At 29.8% G+C, this 19602-nt stretch overlaps 1 protein-coding gene across 2 annotated transcripts in view; it reads left to right on the top strand.

Annotated features, from left to right (window-relative positions):
- col5a1 (procollagen, type V, alpha 1) overlaps positions 1-19602 on the top strand; it is a 108106-nt gene that overhangs the window by 81474 nt on the left and 7030 nt on the right. For both annotated transcript variants that reach the window (XM_051092445.1, XM_051092444.1), the window contains exons 42-63: positions 1051-1158; positions 1240-1347; positions 4014-4067; positions 4311-4364; positions 4453-4560; positions 6138-6191; positions 6287-6394; positions 10828-10881; positions 10998-11105; positions 12188-12241; positions 12331-12384; positions 12491-12544; positions 12664-12717; positions 12819-12926; positions 14310-14363; positions 14459-14512; positions 14660-14767; positions 14875-14928; positions 15301-15336; positions 15478-15531; positions 17331-17592; positions 18059-18171. In XM_051092445.1, coding sequence (XP_050948402.1) covers positions 1051-1158; positions 1240-1347; positions 4014-4067; positions 4311-4364; positions 4453-4560; positions 6138-6191; positions 6287-6394; positions 10828-10881; positions 10998-11105; positions 12188-12241; positions 12331-12384; positions 12491-12544; positions 12664-12717; positions 12819-12926; positions 14310-14363; positions 14459-14512; positions 14660-14767; positions 14875-14928; positions 15301-15336; positions 15478-15531; positions 17331-17592; positions 18059-18171 — 1815 coding nt within the window. The remainder of the gene's footprint in view (positions 1-1050; positions 1159-1239; positions 1348-4013; positions 4068-4310; positions 4365-4452; positions 4561-6137; positions 6192-6286; positions 6395-10827; positions 10882-10997; positions 11106-12187; positions 12242-12330; positions 12385-12490; positions 12545-12663; positions 12718-12818; positions 12927-14309; positions 14364-14458; positions 14513-14659; positions 14768-14874; positions 14929-15300; positions 15337-15477; positions 15532-17330; positions 17593-18058; positions 18172-19602) is intronic.

The following is a 19602-nucleotide window of genomic DNA, read 5'->3' as shown; positions in this document are numbered from 1 at the left end:
GAAATTAGTTTTGTACAGTATTAAATACATGGTTTAGAGTGAAAAGTGCAGAAAAAGCGTGTTCAACATTCAAAAGTTTGAGGTCAGTAAGACAAATAATACTTTTGTTTAGCAAGGATGCATTAAATACAGAAAAAAAGTGACAGCAAAGACACTGGAAAAGACTTCTATTTTAAATAAACACTGTTTTTTGAAAACGTATATTCATCAAACAATTAAATTAAAATTAATTCATTAATACAAATTTTCTTTTTTATGTAACATTTTTATTTATACATTTTATTATTTTTCATTTCAAATTATTTTAATTAATTGTACTATATTTCTTTAATTTATTTAATTAATTAAAGAAATATATTACAGCAGAAAACCCTTATTTTGTTTCATTATATTACTTTTACTGTATTTTTGATAAAATAATGTCATTTTTCAAAACCATTACTTTTAAATAATAGTGTACATGTGAACATTATTAATGAGGAAGATTGAAAGAAAATGCTCAAATATTAAAGATTTGTATTACATATTATAAAATAATATAATATTAATAACAACAATAATAAATATAATACTTAAATATTAAACACTAAATTAAATGTTATATATTATATATTATATAATAAATATATATATATATATATATATATATATATATACTATTAAAGTCAAATGTGGAAAATAGTAATGAATAAAGTAATAAGTCAAATTAAAAAGTCAGACTAGTGCATATTCATAAATGATAGATGATTAAAGATGATCAAAAGGTTTATCTGTGCATCTTTTCTCTCTCTTTTCATGCACCAGCATTCTGAATATTCAGATTTACTGAAATCTTATATAATGTCTCAATATGCATAATTATGTAATCTATAACTTGAAAACACAGCATTTATTTCTGCATTAAAAATCATGTATGCATGCCTGCTGTCAACGCCTCTGTATGAATTTTTTCAAGAACAAATGCATAATTAATCAAACAGATCATCAAGCCTTCAGCTGCAAATGGCAGTCGTTGCACGTAAATCAATTTCATAATTTACATATTCACAGGGTTCTCCTGGTGAACGTGGTCCTGCCGGCCCAGCTGGTCCTACTGGCCTTCCAGGCCGACCTGGACCTCAAGGACCCCCGGGGCCTGCTGGAGAGAAAGGCGGACCTGTGAGTACTCCCTCAAACATGCTACATCTTCATATCCGAGCCCTGTTTAGCTCCATATGGCTTAATAACTTTTCATATTAGGGCGAGAAAGGACCTCAAGGCCCTGCCGGTAGAGATGGTATTCAGGGACCCGTGGGACTTCCAGGCCCGGCCGGACCCATCGGACCCCCAGGAGAGGACGGTGATAAGGTACAAAAGAAAAAGAAGCGATAGAAGGTTTGAGGAGAGAATTGAATGAATTAAAGACAGAGAGACGTGGGCATGAAATTGATGATTACGGTTGAATCGGGTGGGTTTGCTAGATGATTAGATCAGGATGAGGAGGAGTGAAGGTCACACACACACATAGACCAAACCACTCAGCTGTCTGATCAATATTTCCTCTAGAGGAATGGATGGATGTATCAATATTTGCTCTGCACATGGCTAATTATTTGAGAATCAAAAGAAGCTTCTCAAAATTTTAAAAACATTAAATGTTTTACTTCTGTCTCTTCTGCTCACTGCGGCTGCATTTGTTTGACTAAAAATACAGTAAAATTGTAAAATATTATTTCAATTTTAAATAACCAGTTTCTATTGTCATATATTTAAAAATGTAATTTATTTCTGTGATACAAAGCTGAATTTTCAGCATCATTACTTCAGTCTTCAGTGTCACATGATCCTTCAAAAATGATTCTAATTTGCTGCTCAATTATTGTTGGTGCTTTGGTATTATTAATAATAGTTGTTAGTATTATTATCAATGTTAAAAACAGTTTTGTGGGTTAATATTTTAAAACATTTTTTGATGAATTAAAAAGTTCAAAAGAACATTTATTTTACATATTTTGTAACATAAGACTGGAGTAATGATGCTGAAAATTCAGCTTTGATCACAGAAATAAATTACATTTTAAAATATATTTAAATAGAAAACAGTTATTTGAAATTGTAATAATATTTAGCAATTTTACTGCAAGCCTTTACTTTCAAACAGCCTTGGTGAGCAGAACAGTCAATGTTTGCAAACTTTTGACAAGTGTTGTAAACACAAGGATTTTCAATATTTAATCACAATTAAACACATAATTTAGCATGTTAATGCATTTCATTCCTTTCTACGAAAAAGTAAATACCAGGTGTTTTCTGTGTATGGTTTGTGTTTATTACAGTATCAAACTGACAGAACAGCAACATAGCAATGTCACATCTGAATGAGAAATATATGTGATACTGATATATATGTGATATTACAGTGCAGGCAATCAAATATCCCGTTAGCCTTATTGGAAATGATCTCATTTAACACTTTTGAACGTGTCAGGGAAATGACATCACTGACACTCACACACACACCTACGCACACATATATGAGGTGTGTGCAACACCAGCATGTGTTAGCATTGGCAGTTTTTAGGTGTGAGCGATATTTGAGGGATACGTGTATCAGCTCTGCCATGTCTGACAGGTGCAAAGCCTTGTGGGAAATATAGTCAGAGGAGTAAATAACAGTGTTAGTTTTATGTCAGTCTGTCTTCACCAACAAAAACAGACCAAAAAATAATGCAGTTTTAATACAAGCCTTGGCAATACCATGTTTTTGGGGCTTGTGCAACGGTAATCCAATGTTTTTTCAACACTGATAATAATAGAAATGTTTCTTGAGCAGCAAATCAGAATATTAGAATGATTTCTGAAGGATCATGTGACACTGGAGACTGGAGTAATGATGCTGAAAATTTAGCTTTGATTCACAGAAATAAATTACATTTTAAAATATAATCATTTTATTTGAAATTGTAATAATATTTCACAATTTTACAGTTTTTACTGCATTTTGTCTTTTTTAGAAACTGAAAAACCGCATTTGTTTAATTTTATTAATTGTTTATTAATTGTTTATTAATTTAATTGTTTAATTGTATTATTGTATCATGTGACCTTTGTAAATATTATTTTAGACATTACATAATTGTGTATGTAAACACTGTTATTGTAAATTAACTTTGTGAATTTTCATTATTTTATTTATTAATTAAATAGTTTTAGATTTTATCTTTATATTTACCACTCACATATATATATATATATATATTTTTTTTATATATATATATTTTAATTTTAATTAGTTTAAATGTAATAATATTTTAGTCATTTTGTTGTCTTGGTCATTTTAATTGTTTTTATTGTTGTTTAATTGTTGTTATTTCAGTTTTTGTTGTAGTTATTTTAGTACTTCAATTTAAACAACAAAAATTAGAAAGTTTTAATATCTTTGATGTACTATTATAGTTTTTTTTTAAATTAATATTAAAGTTCTTATTTAAACTACCTCCTTTATTTTAGTGTCTTTGATGTACTATCATAGTTAACTATAAATAATATTATGTATTAATTAAATTGATTTAGGTTTTATCCTTATACTTACCACTCATATATTCATTTTATTTTAATTACGACATTTTATCCTTGTATTTATTTTAATTAAAGTTTAATAATATTTTAGTATTTTTGTTGTTTTGGTCAATTCTATTAGTTTTTTTTTTTTTTAATATGTATACATATTTTTTATTCATTAATATTTCACACTGGAGACTGTAGTAATGATGCTGAAAATGCAGATTTGATCACAGAAATAAATTACATTTTAAACTATATTAAAATAGAAAACAGTTCTTTTAAATTGTAATAATATTTCACATTTTCACAGTTTTTACTGTATTTTTTTAATCAAATATGATGAGCAGAAGAGATTTTGTATTTTTTAGAAACTCAACAGATACTGCATTTGTTTAATTTGTATTATTGTATCATGTGACCTTTGTAGATATTATTTTAGATACTACATAATTGCTGTGTTATTGTGACAGGGTGAGATTGGAGAGCCGGGACAGAAGGGAAGCAAAGGTGACAAGGGCGAGCAGGTGAGTTACTCTGAATTTTGTTTCCATTTCCATTTCACTTGAGTCTGAAAACATCATATATTCAACAATTCCCTGTTTGGATTTGTCTGTTTGTTTGTGTCGTTCTCCCACGACGATCATTCGTTCTGTTATTTCCACCACGCGGTTATGAATATAGATGTTGTCTTTGTTATGAAAATCAGTTGAGTTGTGCTTGCTTTTTCTTGCTTCTCATTTATTTTTTCTCCTTCTTTCGTTCTTCAGGGTCCTCCAGGGCCTGTTGGTAGCCAAGGTCCTGCGGGTCAGCCGGGTCCACCTGTACGTATAATCAAACCAGCCATTTCTCATATGGCGTGTGTGTTGATGTGGTATAGGCGGTGTTAGTGATGTCACTTCCTCCATGCAGGGTGCTGATGGAGAGCCAGGTCCCAGAGGTCAGCAGGGTCTGTTTGGACAGAAGGGAGATGAGGGTGCACGAGGCTTCCCAGGACCACCCGGACCTGTCGGACTTCAGGTTAGAACGACAAAGTTATAGGTTTTATTAATTTGTATTAATTTCTTAAATGTATTTATTAATAAATAGTTTCAGATTTTATCTTTGTATTTACCACTCATAATATTATTTATTTTTTTTTTTTTTTAAATCTTTGTATTCATTCATATTTTATTTTTATGTTTTTTATTTAAATTTTAAAATTTAATTGTAATAATATTTTACTCTTTTTGTTGTTTTGGTCAATTCTATTAGCTTTGTTTTCATTTTTATTTTAGTTATTTAAGTACTTCGGTTTAAACTATACAAAAGAAATTGAGATTTTTGTTATATCTTTGATGTACTACTATAGTATTTAAAAGTAATTTCATATAGATTTATCTTTATTTTTACCCCTTTTTTGTAGTTAATAGATTTGATGTTTATATTTACCACTCATATTTTAATTTTAAAATATTTGTTTTATTTTAATTAAATTAAATTATTAAATATAATAATATTTGAGTCATTTTGTTGTTTTGGTCATTTTAATTTTTTATATGTATATGTAGTTTTTATTCATTTTTATTTCAGGTTTCGTTTTAGTTATTTTAGTACTTCAGTTTAAACCAAACAAAAAATTGAAAGTTGAATAGTTTTTATCAATATTAATCAGTATTAAAGTTGTTATTATTAGTATTGTTGTTTTGGTAAATTCTTTTTTTTTTTTTTCATTTTTATTTCAGTTTTTTAGTTATTTTAGTACTTCGTTTTAAACCAAACAAAAAAATAGTGATTTTTTTTTTTGTATCTTTGATGCACTAATATAGTATTTATTAATTTCATATAGATTTTATCCTTCTTTTTACCTCTTTTATTTTAGTTAATTTTTAGTCATTTTTATTTTTTATGTGTGTATTTTTCAATTAATTTTTATTTCAGTTTTAGTTTTATTTATTTTAATACTTTCATTAAATTAATGTATAGCAGGCACGGTGTGACTAAAATAGTTATTTTTATTTTTATTTTTATTTTTTTAATTTTTAGTTTTATTTTAGTACTTCAAGTTAAACAAAACAAAAATATTACCTTGAAACAGAAATATTGCCTTGGCCATTAGTTGAAATAAGGCATTTTTATATTTTTATTCAATTTCAGTTAATGTTTATTTTATTTCAAGTAATGAAAATGTTTTCATAGACTGAAAATGCAGGTTTGCATCACAGGAATAAAATAAAATTTTAAATATATTTAAATGGTAAACAGTTCTTTTAAATGATAATAATATTTCACATTTGTACTATTTTTACTGTACTATTGTACTGAAACTTGTGAATGGTGTTGTGAATACGATAATCATTAAGTACCATTATATCACCATCTGAAACCATTTTTGCATCACAGTCCACAAAATAATAAATTTTTCAGTCCAGCAACAAATTTATTCCAGATGGATAAAACCAAGTCTCACCTTGGAAGTATGACAGATTGTAGTAGTAAAAAGGAACTACAAAATGCATTTAATGTGGACTGTAAATGTTGTTTATGAAGCTTGGACTGGATTTAACTGGTTAGTATGAGTTGCGGTTTGTTTTAACTGGTTGTGATTCTGTGTGCAGGGTTTGCCCGGACCTCCTGGTGAGAAGGGAGAGACTGGTGACGTCGGTCAGATGGTACGCTTCTACATCCATACAGTCATTTGGATCAAATAAATGTATTTTAATAGAAACAGAGCCTTATTTCTGTATTTTCTGGACTTTCCTCTTAGGGTCCACCCGGTCCTCCTGGCCCCAGAGGCCCCTCCGGACCCCCAGGAGCCGACGGACCACAGGGACCTCCAGGAGGAATTGGCAACCCAGGAGCCGTGGGAGAAAAGGTGATCAGCATCAGCACAATGATCAAAACACTATCATTTCATTTTAATTAGAAATCCACGTCCTTAATGATCTGAGGGAGAATGTGCCACTAATGATCCCAGTGTGTGTGTGTGTGTGTGTGTAAGGGCGTGTTCAGGATCTGCACGTCTCTCTTGGCTCTTAAAGCTGTCTGTGCATTTGCTTGTGTGTCTGGGTGTGTGGTTTTTTTTAAGTTAGATACGTTTCGGCTTAATGTGTTGTACTGTAAGTAAACCATTCATAGATTAATATCCGCAAAAACTGTCTGTGATGTTTGGTTTGAGCTTTACAACCAGCAACATTAATGTTACTTTCTATGCAAAATGACTTAATTTAATTTGTAAACAATGACTATACACCATTTAAATGTATCAGTAAATTTGTTAATTTTATTTAGAAAAATAAGATTGTTAATTTTAATTTTCTTAAATATTAATAGTAAATGTATAAATCTATGTTTTAAGTAGTGATTATACAACAAGTAATAATAAATCTGTATACATAGCTTATAATTATATTATTGAAATGTGATTAAATTTGTAAGCAATGACTAAACAACTTTTAAATTTTTTTTACAAAAATAAATAAAATCAATAAAAAGTATGGAATTTTAATTTCAGCTAGGTTATCAGTCATTACGTCAAAATAATTAATGATATAAATAATATACAAATGAATACAAAAATAATATAAACTTTTAATTTTAGCCATTTATTTAGTTCTTTATTTGTATTATTCTGATTTTTATTATTTATTTACTTATTTGTATTTTGAGATAATAGTATAGTCATTAATTTAATTTTGCCCATTTGTTTAATAATTTAATTTATTATTTAATAATTGTATTTTATTTTTAGTTTTCGTTGTTGAAATTTAATTTAATTTGTAAACACTGACTAAACAAAAAATAAATGTATCAGTAACTTTAATTTTTATTAATTAATTTTTTTATTTATTATATATTGTATATATACACACACACATTATCATTTAATTAAATTTTTAATGTGACTAGATTTTTATTTCAGTTTTATTTCAGTTTTATTTCAGTAACTTTAAGTTAAACTAAAAAACTGGAAAAACTGCCTTGGTAATAAGTAAAAAAATGTTGTTTTTTTTGGCTTTTTAAATATTTTATTTTATTGCAGTTAATGTTTATTTTATTTCAAGTAACAAATGTTTTTTATAGACTGGAGTAATGATGCTAAAAATTCAGCTTTGTGCCACAGGAATAAATTAAAATAAAATTAAAAATTAAATAAAAATACAATTTTTTGAATATTTCCAAATATCATAGTTATTTTAAATTGTAATAATATTTCTAAAATTTACAGTTAATTTGCAAACAATGAATGAACAACAAGAAAATCTATCGATAACTTTAAGTTTAATAAGAGTGATTTAAAATAATAATAATAATCATCATCATTTCATTTTAAACAATACTATAAAACATGTAGATGTCTTGATAGCTTTAATTCTTATTAGATATAATAATAATAATATTAATAATAATAAATATAGCTGAAAACACATTACTGAAATACACAAATTATGGTGTTTATCTGACATCTTGATAAGTTTCCCATTGTCATAAAAATATACATAATGACTTTCCCGATTTATTTTTGAACCCTGGGTGTGTGATGAGAGATTGTGTTCTCCATTAAAGAATTAAAACGTGCATTAAAAATGCTTTACTTACTTGGAAAAGATAAGGTATTATGGTATAAATTCAACAAGTAACACGTTGCTTTACTTTAAGAGCATTCAATGCAGTGATCTTGAGGTTTTTCTCTGGAGTTGAGTTTGTGTGTGTGTGACAGTGAGTGTTATATCTCTGTGTACGTCTCGCAGCAGAGCGAACAGGCCGTGTGTTCGCATGACTGCACTCCATCACTTCAGCAGCGGCCACTGACAATATTATTTAATACGGCACTTCAGCACTATTGTTCTGCCACGGAACCAAGGACCCGTTTCAGTTCTGCTTAGAGAGGAGTTTCGCCCAGAGAAATGACCCAGAAAAACACAGACGAGGGGAGGACTTAAAGAAAACAGATAAAGATGATAGAATGAGACCTGGAGACAAGGCTGTTTGCTGTTAGTCTGGAAGATTTACCTCTGCACTTCACTCTGACAGACCTCTTATCCTACTACAGAGACAAACACACACACACACACACACACACGCGCGCGAATGATGCGGTTCAGAGCGTCTGAGAGACTCTTAATCCCTCAATATGGCAGACGTGCAGAAGTATCCACACACACACTTATACAGCCTCTAAGAGCACTGAGAATAACTCATAAACATGTTTATAAGCAAAAGAGAAAGCACATTTGCGGTTAAACTGATGTTGGTCTATCGTATCAGCGTCTGAGAGGGAGGATGGATGATATTGAATGTTTAATGCCACAAACTGACTGATTTAGCAGTGTTTTATTAGTGGTTTGCTAAGGCCAGCAGCACTATCATTCCTTTTTAGATATTGGCTAATATTGAGAAATTTAATTGTGCATGCTCATTTTACTTCGTTTTAACCGTAGATTGCCTTTGCTATCAACTAATGCTTACCTAAAATATTTATTTATTTATTTAGATGAAATATTGAATTTTAATTCTGGTCATTTATTTATTTACGTTTTTTTTTTTTTTTTTTGTTTTTTTTTATTTTTTATTTTTTCTATATTGTTTGTTCATACAAAATAATACAGAATATATTTATTTGTTTAGATTAAATAGTATAAAATTTCAATTTCAGCCTTTTATTTATTTTGTATTTTATGTTTAGACAAAATAGTACAGAATTTATTTATTTATCTATTTATTTATTTTCAACTGTTTATTTTTTATTTAGACAAAATAGTATAGAATTTTAATTTCAGACAGTTATTGGTTATCAGTCATTACATAAAATTAAATATTGATATCAAGCAAAATAGAACTTTATTTATTTTTATTTAGACAAAATAATACAGACTTTTATTTTAGTCATTTTAATTATTTGTATTAAATAAAGCAAAATAGAACAATAAAATAAATAGGTTTATTTATTTATTTTTATTTAGAGAATATAATATAGATATTTTATTTTAGCCATTAATTTACTTCAATCTTTATTTGTATTAAATTCACTTACATTATTTTTTAACATTTCAGTACAAAAATAAATAAATAAAAGTATTATAAGAATACTATAATTATAAGAATTTTAATTTCAGCCAGTTGTTGGTTATCAGTCATTATATCAAAATAATTAGTAATATAAATAATATGCAAATTAATACAAAATAATATAAACGTGTAATTTTAGCCATTTATTTACTTAGCTCTTTAGTCATATTATTATGATTATTATCATTCATTCATTTATACTATTTATTCATTTATTTTGTCCATTTAGTTAATAATTTATTATTTTTTAATTACATTTAATTTTTAATTTAATTTGTTTTCCTTTTCTATTTAATATTGGGCATTTATTTAATCGTTTAAATTATGTAGTAATTTAGTTTTAATTATTTTTTTTTTATTCTCACTAAATAGTATTTTTTTTTTATGCATATATTTCAGTTATTGATTATCAGTAATTACATGAAAATATTGATATAAATAATATACAAAATGATCAAAATCATAGAAACATTTCATTTTAGCCATTTATTTACTTAGTTGTTTATTACTGTTATTATTATTTATTTATTTGTTTCTTTATTTATGATTTTGCCCATTTATTTAATGTTATTAATGATTTAATTTCCTTTTTAATTTCATTTGTTTTTATTTATTTATTTTTTTTAATTCAGACTATTTAATTTTGGCCTTTTATTTATTTTTTTTTTTTTTTTTTTTTTTTTTTGCATTTACACTAAATATCATAGATTTTTAATTTCAGCCATTTTTGTGTAAAAAAAAAAAATCGAATTGATGTGCATTGTAGGAATAACACAACTCCGATATAGAGATCACAATATTATAGAAACTTGTGGATGGGCTGTTTTGACTTGAGCCAATAATGCTAAACAACCACCCACAACTCTCTAGCATAATGGCAGCTAGTTTTGCAGGAGCATCACTCACGTCCTCAGAAAATGTCAAAGTCTAGTTCATTTTTCAAAGTGTCATCGCTCCGGTTCAGAAGTGTCTGGATACATCTAATGATTTCCATTCTCATCTGATGTCTGATGGAGCTGGTCATCGTCAAGGTCGTTTGCCGGTCTGAATATCGATGTTGCGCAGATTTTCATGCTAGAATGTGTTGTTCTGCAGAGGAAAGCAGATTTGCTGACGAGACAGTGAATAATGATGCTGACGTGCTCTTCTGTCCACTGGACAAAATCTCTGCAGTGTTGAGGAGAAAAAAACAAGGAGAGCCCTGCCATGCTTTACTTACATCTCTCTGTTTTTCTGTAGGGAGACGCCGGTGAAGCAGGAGAACCAGGCCCGCAGGGAGACGTCGGCCCTCCAGTATGTCCAAAAAAATTTTATTTACATATACTTTAAATTTACAAAACTCAAAAACATCACTGCTGAAAGTCTCAGAACAACAAACACATATCTCATACCTCATGTGTGTGTTTTAGGGTCCAAGAGGAGAGCGAGGAGAAAAGGGAGAAGCCGGACCCGCTGGTGCTGCTGGTCCCCCTGGACCTAAAGGACCACCTGGAGATGATGGTCCCAAAGGAAGCCCTGTATGTTCTTACCTCTAATACTTCACTTTGTGTCTGAAACGTACACTCTTAAAAATAAAGCTTCCAAAAGGAGTTTTTCGCAGCAGTGCCATGAAAAAAAAAAAAAAACATGTCTAATGTTTATAAAACAATTTTGGCCATTTATTTGCTATTTTTATTATTATTATTTTTTTAATTAGACAAAATAACATATAATAAAGGTGCCCAAACACTGTACTGTGTCCTATTTATCTATCCTATTATTTATTCTTAACTATTTTTTTATTTATATTATTTTTTATTCTTTTATTCTTAACAGTTTTAATACAATTTAAATCATTTTTAATATTTTTGCTTTTATTTTTATACTTTATTCTTTTTATGTTATTTTTACAATGTAATTTTTACTAATATATAAGTTAAATTCATTTAGTTGTTCTATTTATGTATTTAATTTTTTAATTAGGCAAAATATTGTACATTTTTTTAGGCCATTTATTTGCTATTTTTATTATTATTTTTTTTTTAGCATATAATAGAGGTGCCCAAACTTTTTAATATTGGACTGTATTTTATTTATCTATCCTTTTTTATTTTTAGCTTTTTTTTATTTATATAATTTTTTATTCTTTTATTTTTAACAGTTTTAAAACATTTTAAATATTTTTTTACTTTTATTTTTACTTTTTATGTTCTTCATTGTTGTTTTTACAATTTAATTTTTAACTAATAATTTAATTAAATTCACTTATTTTATTTATATACTTATTTTGCTATTTTTTTAATTAGGAGAATTTTAGAATTTTAATTCGGCATTTATTTGCAAATTTTTAAATATTTATTTTTAAAATCAATTTCACTTTGTTTTTTTTACATTTTAGTACAAAAATAAAGCAAACAAGTTCAAAACAAATATCAAAAATTAAGATATGTTTCAATGTTTTAGAAATCGTTTTATTTTTAAGAGTGTATTGTAGGTTCTGCGTGCTAATTGGTCAATAAGTATGGCTTAACGTACCTTAATTTTCATGCTTATGAGTTCATGCAGTTTCCATGTTTCTGATCAAATATAGAAATGCTCAAATGTTTGGTTTGATTTTCAGGGTCCAAGTGGATTCCCTGGTGATCCTGGTCCTCCTGGAGAGCCTGGTCCATCTGTAAGTACTATTAAATGTATAAATGCAATTATTACAAAGACATTTTCAGGTTGTTTCTAGAAGTGACATCCTTTCTTCTCGCTCAACAGGGTTTGGATGGTGCTCCTGGAGATAAGGGTGATGATGGAGAAGCTGGTCAGCCGGTGAGTATGAGTTAAACTCATTTAACATCTCTGGTGTTGGCTGCATGCAAATATGTGTTTTATACTGTTTGCTGCTATGATAATGTTGTTCATTTGTTTCTTTAAGGGATCCCCTGGACCTACTGGTGAAACTGGCCCCACCGGACCTCCTGGAAAGAGAGTGAGTAATGCTTATAAACATAATTTGCATTTAAAAATCAGTTTAGCAGTCAAAATTTCTGAGAATATTCAATTAAATATACCAATATATGGCTCTCAATTTTCATTCTTTCTCTTCAGGGACCTCCTGGACCTGCTGGACCTGAAGGAAGACAGGGAGAGAAGGGTGCTAAGGTAACATGGAAGCATACACACTTTCATGCACTTAAGTGCCATTACAGTATAGTCACAAATACATTATGCTAATGGCTCGGTTTTGTTTGTCTCTGAATCAGGGTGAATCTGGTCTCCTGGGTCCTCCTGGTAAGACAGGTCCCGTTGGTCCTCAGGGAAGCCCTGGAAAACCTGGTCCTGAGGGTCTGAGAGGTGTTCCTGGACCAGTGGTGAGTAATAGCCTATTAGGTCCTAACATCATTTGGTGACTCTCACACCTGTATGTAACTTGCCCGGTTAATATTTAACAACAACAACAAAAAAACAAAAAACAAAAACAAATTCAAAATCTATATCTATATATAGTAAAGAATTTGAAGCCATAGATTTAAGATTTTTATTTTAATTATATATTTTTTTAATAACTTACGAAAGTTTTAAAAAATTCTCATTTCTATAATACGACAAAAATTGCAACAATTGTATTTAAATTACTATTAGTAATTTACTATTTCAGTAAATGTAATTATCTTTTTTTAACTATTTTAAAATACCATTAAATTACTATTATTTATTACTATTAGTATTAATGAATGAAACATTAAATTATATGATTTTTTAAAATAACTTTCTCACTTCTATAATATGACAAAAATAATTTAAATGACTATTAGTAACTTACTATTTTAGTAAATGTGTAAATATCTTCTTTTTTTTTAACCATTTTAAAATACCAATAAAGTACTATTACTTATTACTATTATTATACTCTTACTAATGAATTAAACCATTAAGATTTTATTTTAATTATAAAAGACAAAAATAAATTATAAAACATTTAAAAAAATAACTTTCTCACCTCTACAGTGTGACAAAAAATTACTATTAGTAATTTACTATTTTAGTAAATATAATTATCATTTTATAAATACTAATAAATTACTATTAGTATTAATGAAACCACTAAGATTTTTATTTTAATTATAAAATATTAAAGTAAATATAAAAGTTAACTTTCTCACTTCTACAATGTGACAAAAAATACTTTTAAGATAAAAAAAAAAAAAAACTAATTTCTGCACTGCAAAAAAATATATATTTATATTGTGTGGTATTAATTATTACAACCTATTTTGTAACAAAAATGTTCATTTTCCATAATATTTCTTTATCATGACAATATATATATATATATATATATATATATATATGTGTGTGTGTATATGTGTGTGTGTGTGTGTGTGTGTGTGTCTATATATAAATAAATATATGTATATATATATATATATATATATATACACCCCATTTATATTATATAATTATATTATATAAATTAAAAAGTATATGAAGTACTCTATATATATATATATATATATATATATATATGCACACACTTCATGCTGCTTTAAAAACAAAAAAGCCACAGGGCGAAATCTTTATGCACCTTCATTCATAATAATATAAAACTAAAATTTAATATTTTTTTCTTTTGGTTGAAATAATACTAAGAATCACCCTTTCAGCCACCAGAATATAACCCCAGACCTCATATACAGTTCTGTCTAAGGTAGTGATTTAGTGTTAATAAATGGATCTGTTCGGTCCTGATGTAGGGAGAACAAGGACTGCCCGGTGCTCCTGGACCCGACGGACCTCCTGGACCGATGGTACCGACATGATATTCCTCAGAGAATGAGTTCATTACAGTCCTAAATGACAATCTACAGTCCTCATTCTTCTTATCTTTCTCTCTCTCCTTTAGGGTCCTCCTGGACTGCCTGGACTAAAGGGAGATACTGGTATTAAAGGTGAAAAGGTGAGAGAAGCAAATTCATCTTTGATACTCCTAATTAATAGCAGTGTTTGGAACACAGCTGTGGTAACTGAACTCTGGCTGGTGTTACTGATTATGAAGGAGTATGTTCATTACAGATGTGTTTAGTAATCAAGCGGCTCGTTTCAGGGTCATCCTGGTCTCATTGGACTCATCGGACCTCCAGGAGAACAAGGAGAGAAGGGAGACAGAGGGTTGCCAGGTCCACAAGGAAATTCAGGACCTAAAGGAGACACTGTATGAAAACATTCACACACATACAGCAGTAAAAACTAGTTTGAACTAGTATGAAATCTTCTGTATTTTCATAAAGAAGTCTTCAATATTGGTATCTTTTTCTACAGGGTATTTCAGGACCCGCTGGACCTATTGGACCCATTGGACCTCCTGGTCTCCCGGTACCATTGCTGACGTTTTTTTTTTTTTTTTAATTTAAAATATATATTTTATATTTTCAAATTGTATTTATTGTATTTTTTTATATTTATTTATTATTTTATATTATACTATATTTATATAATTCTATATATATATATATATATATATATATACATATATTAAAAAAATTATAAATAAATATAAAAAAATACAATAAATACAATATATATTATATATTGTAAATTGTAAATACAATAAATACAATATATATTATATATTGTAAATTGTAAAATATATATATATATATATATATATTTTTTTTTTTTTTTTTTTGAGGATTTTATATATAAATTCAGAATTGTAATTCATATGTATGTTTCACTTCTGTTCAGGGTCCTCCTGGTCCTAAAGGTGCTAAAGGATCATCTGTAAGTTATTTTTGTTCTTATATAATCACTCTTATTAATTAAATCTGCATTTTAATTAGCTGATTCATTTATCGCCTTTATTTAGCTCTGATTTGTTTAGCATCCATTTGCCTAAACCTACTTCTGGTTCCGTCTCTACAGGGTCAGACTGGCCCCAAGGGAGAAACTGGAATCCCAGGACCTCCTGGACCTCCAGTATGTAAACCGAACTATAAAACAAACCAAAACTAAACACACAAATGAGTTATTCCTCTGTGAGCTAAGCGCATATTTAAACAGATGATTCTGCAGTAGATGTTACGTAAGTGTAATTGAGGTCTATTATGTGGTGTAAAGCGAAAGTCTGTTAAGGTTCCCCTGAGAGCTCCAGTGGATTTTGCTTCCTTGAGAAAAACTGCTATTTCACATCTACAGAGTGTGTTGGCTGCTGTTTCCACACATTGAGTAATTCAGCCTTAGGACACAGAGAGAAATAGAGGTGTTTAGTTAATGTCAGTGTAAAGGTCTAATTGTTTAGATGGATAATCGTAGATGCAGTTATTTTTCATGTTCATTACAGTGGTTTTTATTATTGGGGTTTTTGTCACTTATATTTATAGAGTGAGACATAGAACATGATGCAGTTAGCAGTGTGGAGTATGTAATGCCCTAGCAACTGTCCTTAACACCCTAGCAACCACTTCTAAAAACTGTAATAACTGTCCAGCATAGCTGTAGAAATCACCCTAGTAACTGCCTAGCGATGGCTTATCAAATAATCAGAACTCTTTAGCAAGCGTCACATCCAGGCAACAATTTTAATACCGTGGTGACAAATTTTGTAACTGCTGCTCAAGACTCCTTAGCAACTGCCTAACAATTCCCTAACAACCGCCAAAAACATCCTAGCCACAATCTAAAATACCCTAACAGCCACTCAAAACACCTTAGCAACTACCTAACAACCACTCTAAACATTGTAACACCCTAAAAGCCTCTCAAAACAGCCTTGCAACTGCCTAACAACACCCTAACAACCACCCCAAACATTGTAACACCCTAAAAGCCTCTCAAAACAGCCTTGCAACTGCCTAACAACACCCTAACAACCACCCCAAACATTGTAACACCCTAACAGCCATATAAAACACATTAGCAACGACTCTAAACATTGTAACATCTTAAAACACATTAACAGCCACTCAAAACAGCTTAGCAACTGCCTAACAACACCCTAGAAACCATTTAAAACATAGTAACACCCTAAAACACCCTAACAGACATCCGAAACACCTTAACAACTGCCTAAAACACCGTAACATCCACCCAAATCATTGTAACACCCTAAAACACCCTAACAGACATTCAAAACACTTTAACAACTGCCTAAAAACACCGTAACATCCACCCAAAACATTGTAACACCCTAAAACACCCTAACAGACATTCAAAACACCTTAACAACTGCCTAAAACACCCTAACATCCACCTAAAACATTGTAACATCCTAAAACACCCTAGCAGCCATTTAAAATGCCTTAACGACTGCCCAGCAACACCCTAACAACCTCCCAAAACATTGTAACACCCTAAAACACCCTAACAGCCATTTAAAACACCTTAGCAATTGCCAAACACCCTAGCAACAACACAAAACATCACAGCAACACCCTAACTGCCAAAATACCTTAGCAACTGCCTAACGACTCAAAACATTGTAACACCCTAAAACACCCTAACAGCCATTTAAAATACCTTAGCAACTGCCCAGCAACACCCTAACAACCTCCCAAAATATTGTAACACCCTAAAACACCCTAACAGACATTCAAAACACCTTAGCAATACCCCAACAACCACCCAATGCATCCTAGCAACACCCTAGCAACCAAGTCATTCAGAACACCTTGGCAACTGTCTAACAACACCCTAGCAAACACCCAAACATTTTGATGGTGAATTTCGAATGAGCGAGCAGCACTAATGTGGATATTAACGGTTGTCTTCTCATCTAGGGTCCACCTGGTGATGTCATCCACCCTCTGCCCATCCATTCCAGCCCCAAAAGGGCAAAGAGGAACATTGACGCCAGCCAGATGATGGACGACGCTGCAGATGCCAACTACAAAGACTATGAGGACGGCATGGAGGAGATATTCGGCTCTCTCAACTCTCTCAAACTGGAGATTGAACAGATGAAACACCCACTGGGCACACAGAACAACCCCGCCCGCACCTGCAAAGACCTGCAGCTGTGCCACCCAGATTTCCCAGATGGTGTGTATCACACACACACACTTTAGAGTGTGTTAATGACTAAAATAATAAATAAAAACAATAACAGAGATACACAGAAGGTACCCGTGGTGCTAAAATAAATAAATAAATAAATAAAGCTAAAATTAAATACATATAATTAAATAATTAATTAAAATATAAACAAATATAAACAAATAAAATAAAATAATTAAAAAAATATAGAAATAATATGGATACAATAACAAAAAAATAAATGCATTAAAAAAAACATCTAAATGAAATTTGTCTTAGAATTATCTTCATTTGGGAGCTTTAATTGCACGTATTGTGACATACACAAAATAATTACGATTAATTAGGATATACAGTGGCAAATAACATAATTAAAATCATCCGATTCTTAGCCCTGTATTAAATAAATCTCATTTGAAAATATCAACATAATACAAAAAGCTTAAGATGGACTTTGTTTCTCTGTTTTCAGGTGAATACTGGATTGATCCAAACCAGGGCTGCTCCAGAGACTCTTTCAAAGTGTACTGTAACTTCACAGCAGGTGGAGAGAGCTGCATCTTCCCCGATAAAAAGAGCGAAGGGGTAAGAAATGTTCTCCTGACAGCCACAAAGCAAAACACTTTGGGACAGCTTCCCACAAGTCCACATCTAGGGTAAAACAGCTTTGATGTCAGAATCACAAAGCGCAACACTTTTAAAAGCATCACATATCAAAATTAAGATGAAGACATTAGATTCGACTCCAAAACCTCCAGAGAGAAACTGTTCACCTTAACATGCAGAGAGAAATACAAGTACAGACTGCTCAATATGTCACACTGTCTTAAGGTCACATCTGATTTAAAGGTTTTTTCCCCATTGAAAATCTATGGGAAGACATACCCTGCACATCGGAATGACATGTTGAACGATGTGTACTTTCTTTCACATCAACCTGAATAAGGTCTATAACAGCTATTCAACTCTAAACTGTTCAAAACTATCATAAAGTATGATTCCTGAATATAGCAAGGGTTCTTGTATCAGTCTTTAATGATGTTTGTGTATTAGATTCTGCACACAAGTGTGACGAGTTATTTGCCTTAATGAGTCTCAGAAGCATCACTGATGGAGAATCACTCAGTGGGGTGTGAAGGTGACTCTCAGCACTAACTTCACTTCTTCCACAGGTTCACGCTTCACACCGGCAGATGCAGACAACAAACATAAACCTCCTCAGGCTTATTCTTACATCACACAAATATTTACCCTTGTATCCCAACAATCCACTTCCCACTAAATGGGAAAAAATTACTCAAAAATGTTTTTCATTTGTCATATTTGAGTTTTAGGTTTTTTATTCATTCAGGGTGAAAGTAAAATCATTATAATGAAAAAATGTGTTTTGCATTTGCATTAACATATGCAAACACAAATGGCCTTTTTAATCACTTTCATCCTGCAAAAAAAAAAAAAAAAAGTATTTTTGTCACTTTTTGTTCGCTCAGGAAAAAAAAACTATTATATTATTATATTATATTATATTATATTATATTATATTATATTATATTATATTATATTATATTATACCACATTTTAGGATTTTTGTTTTTAATTTTAAGGTTTTAAAGTTACATTTTTTTATTTTGCTCAGGTAAATAAATAAAATTGTATTATTCTATAAAATATTTGTAAACATTATGTCACATTTGTTTGCTGAAATAATTATTTTTATTAACTATATTATTACTGTTATTTTATGCATTTTTATTGGGTTTTTAGGGGACATTTGTTGTAGTTTGCTCTGCAATTATGTCATTATTATTATTTACATGATTAAAAAAGGTTAGGTTAGGTTAGGTTAGTTTTTTTCCATTATATTAAAAATTACAGCATTATTAGAAGTACTAGTTTTTTATGTTTTTTTAACAATATTTTTTCAGTTTTTAAGTCACACTTTTATTTCAGTCAGCAAAAAAATAATTATATTAAAATGACATTATTATTATTATTATTATGATTATTATTATATTT

This window comes from Labeo rohita, chromosome 21, assembly GCF_022985175.1.
Source record: "Labeo rohita strain BAU-BD-2019 chromosome 21, IGBB_LRoh.1.0, whole genome shotgun sequence".
NCBI classification, from domain to species: Eukaryota; Metazoa; Chordata; class Actinopteri; order Cypriniformes; family Cyprinidae; genus Labeo; species Labeo rohita.
This window is presented reverse-complemented; position numbering and strand designations above follow the sequence as displayed.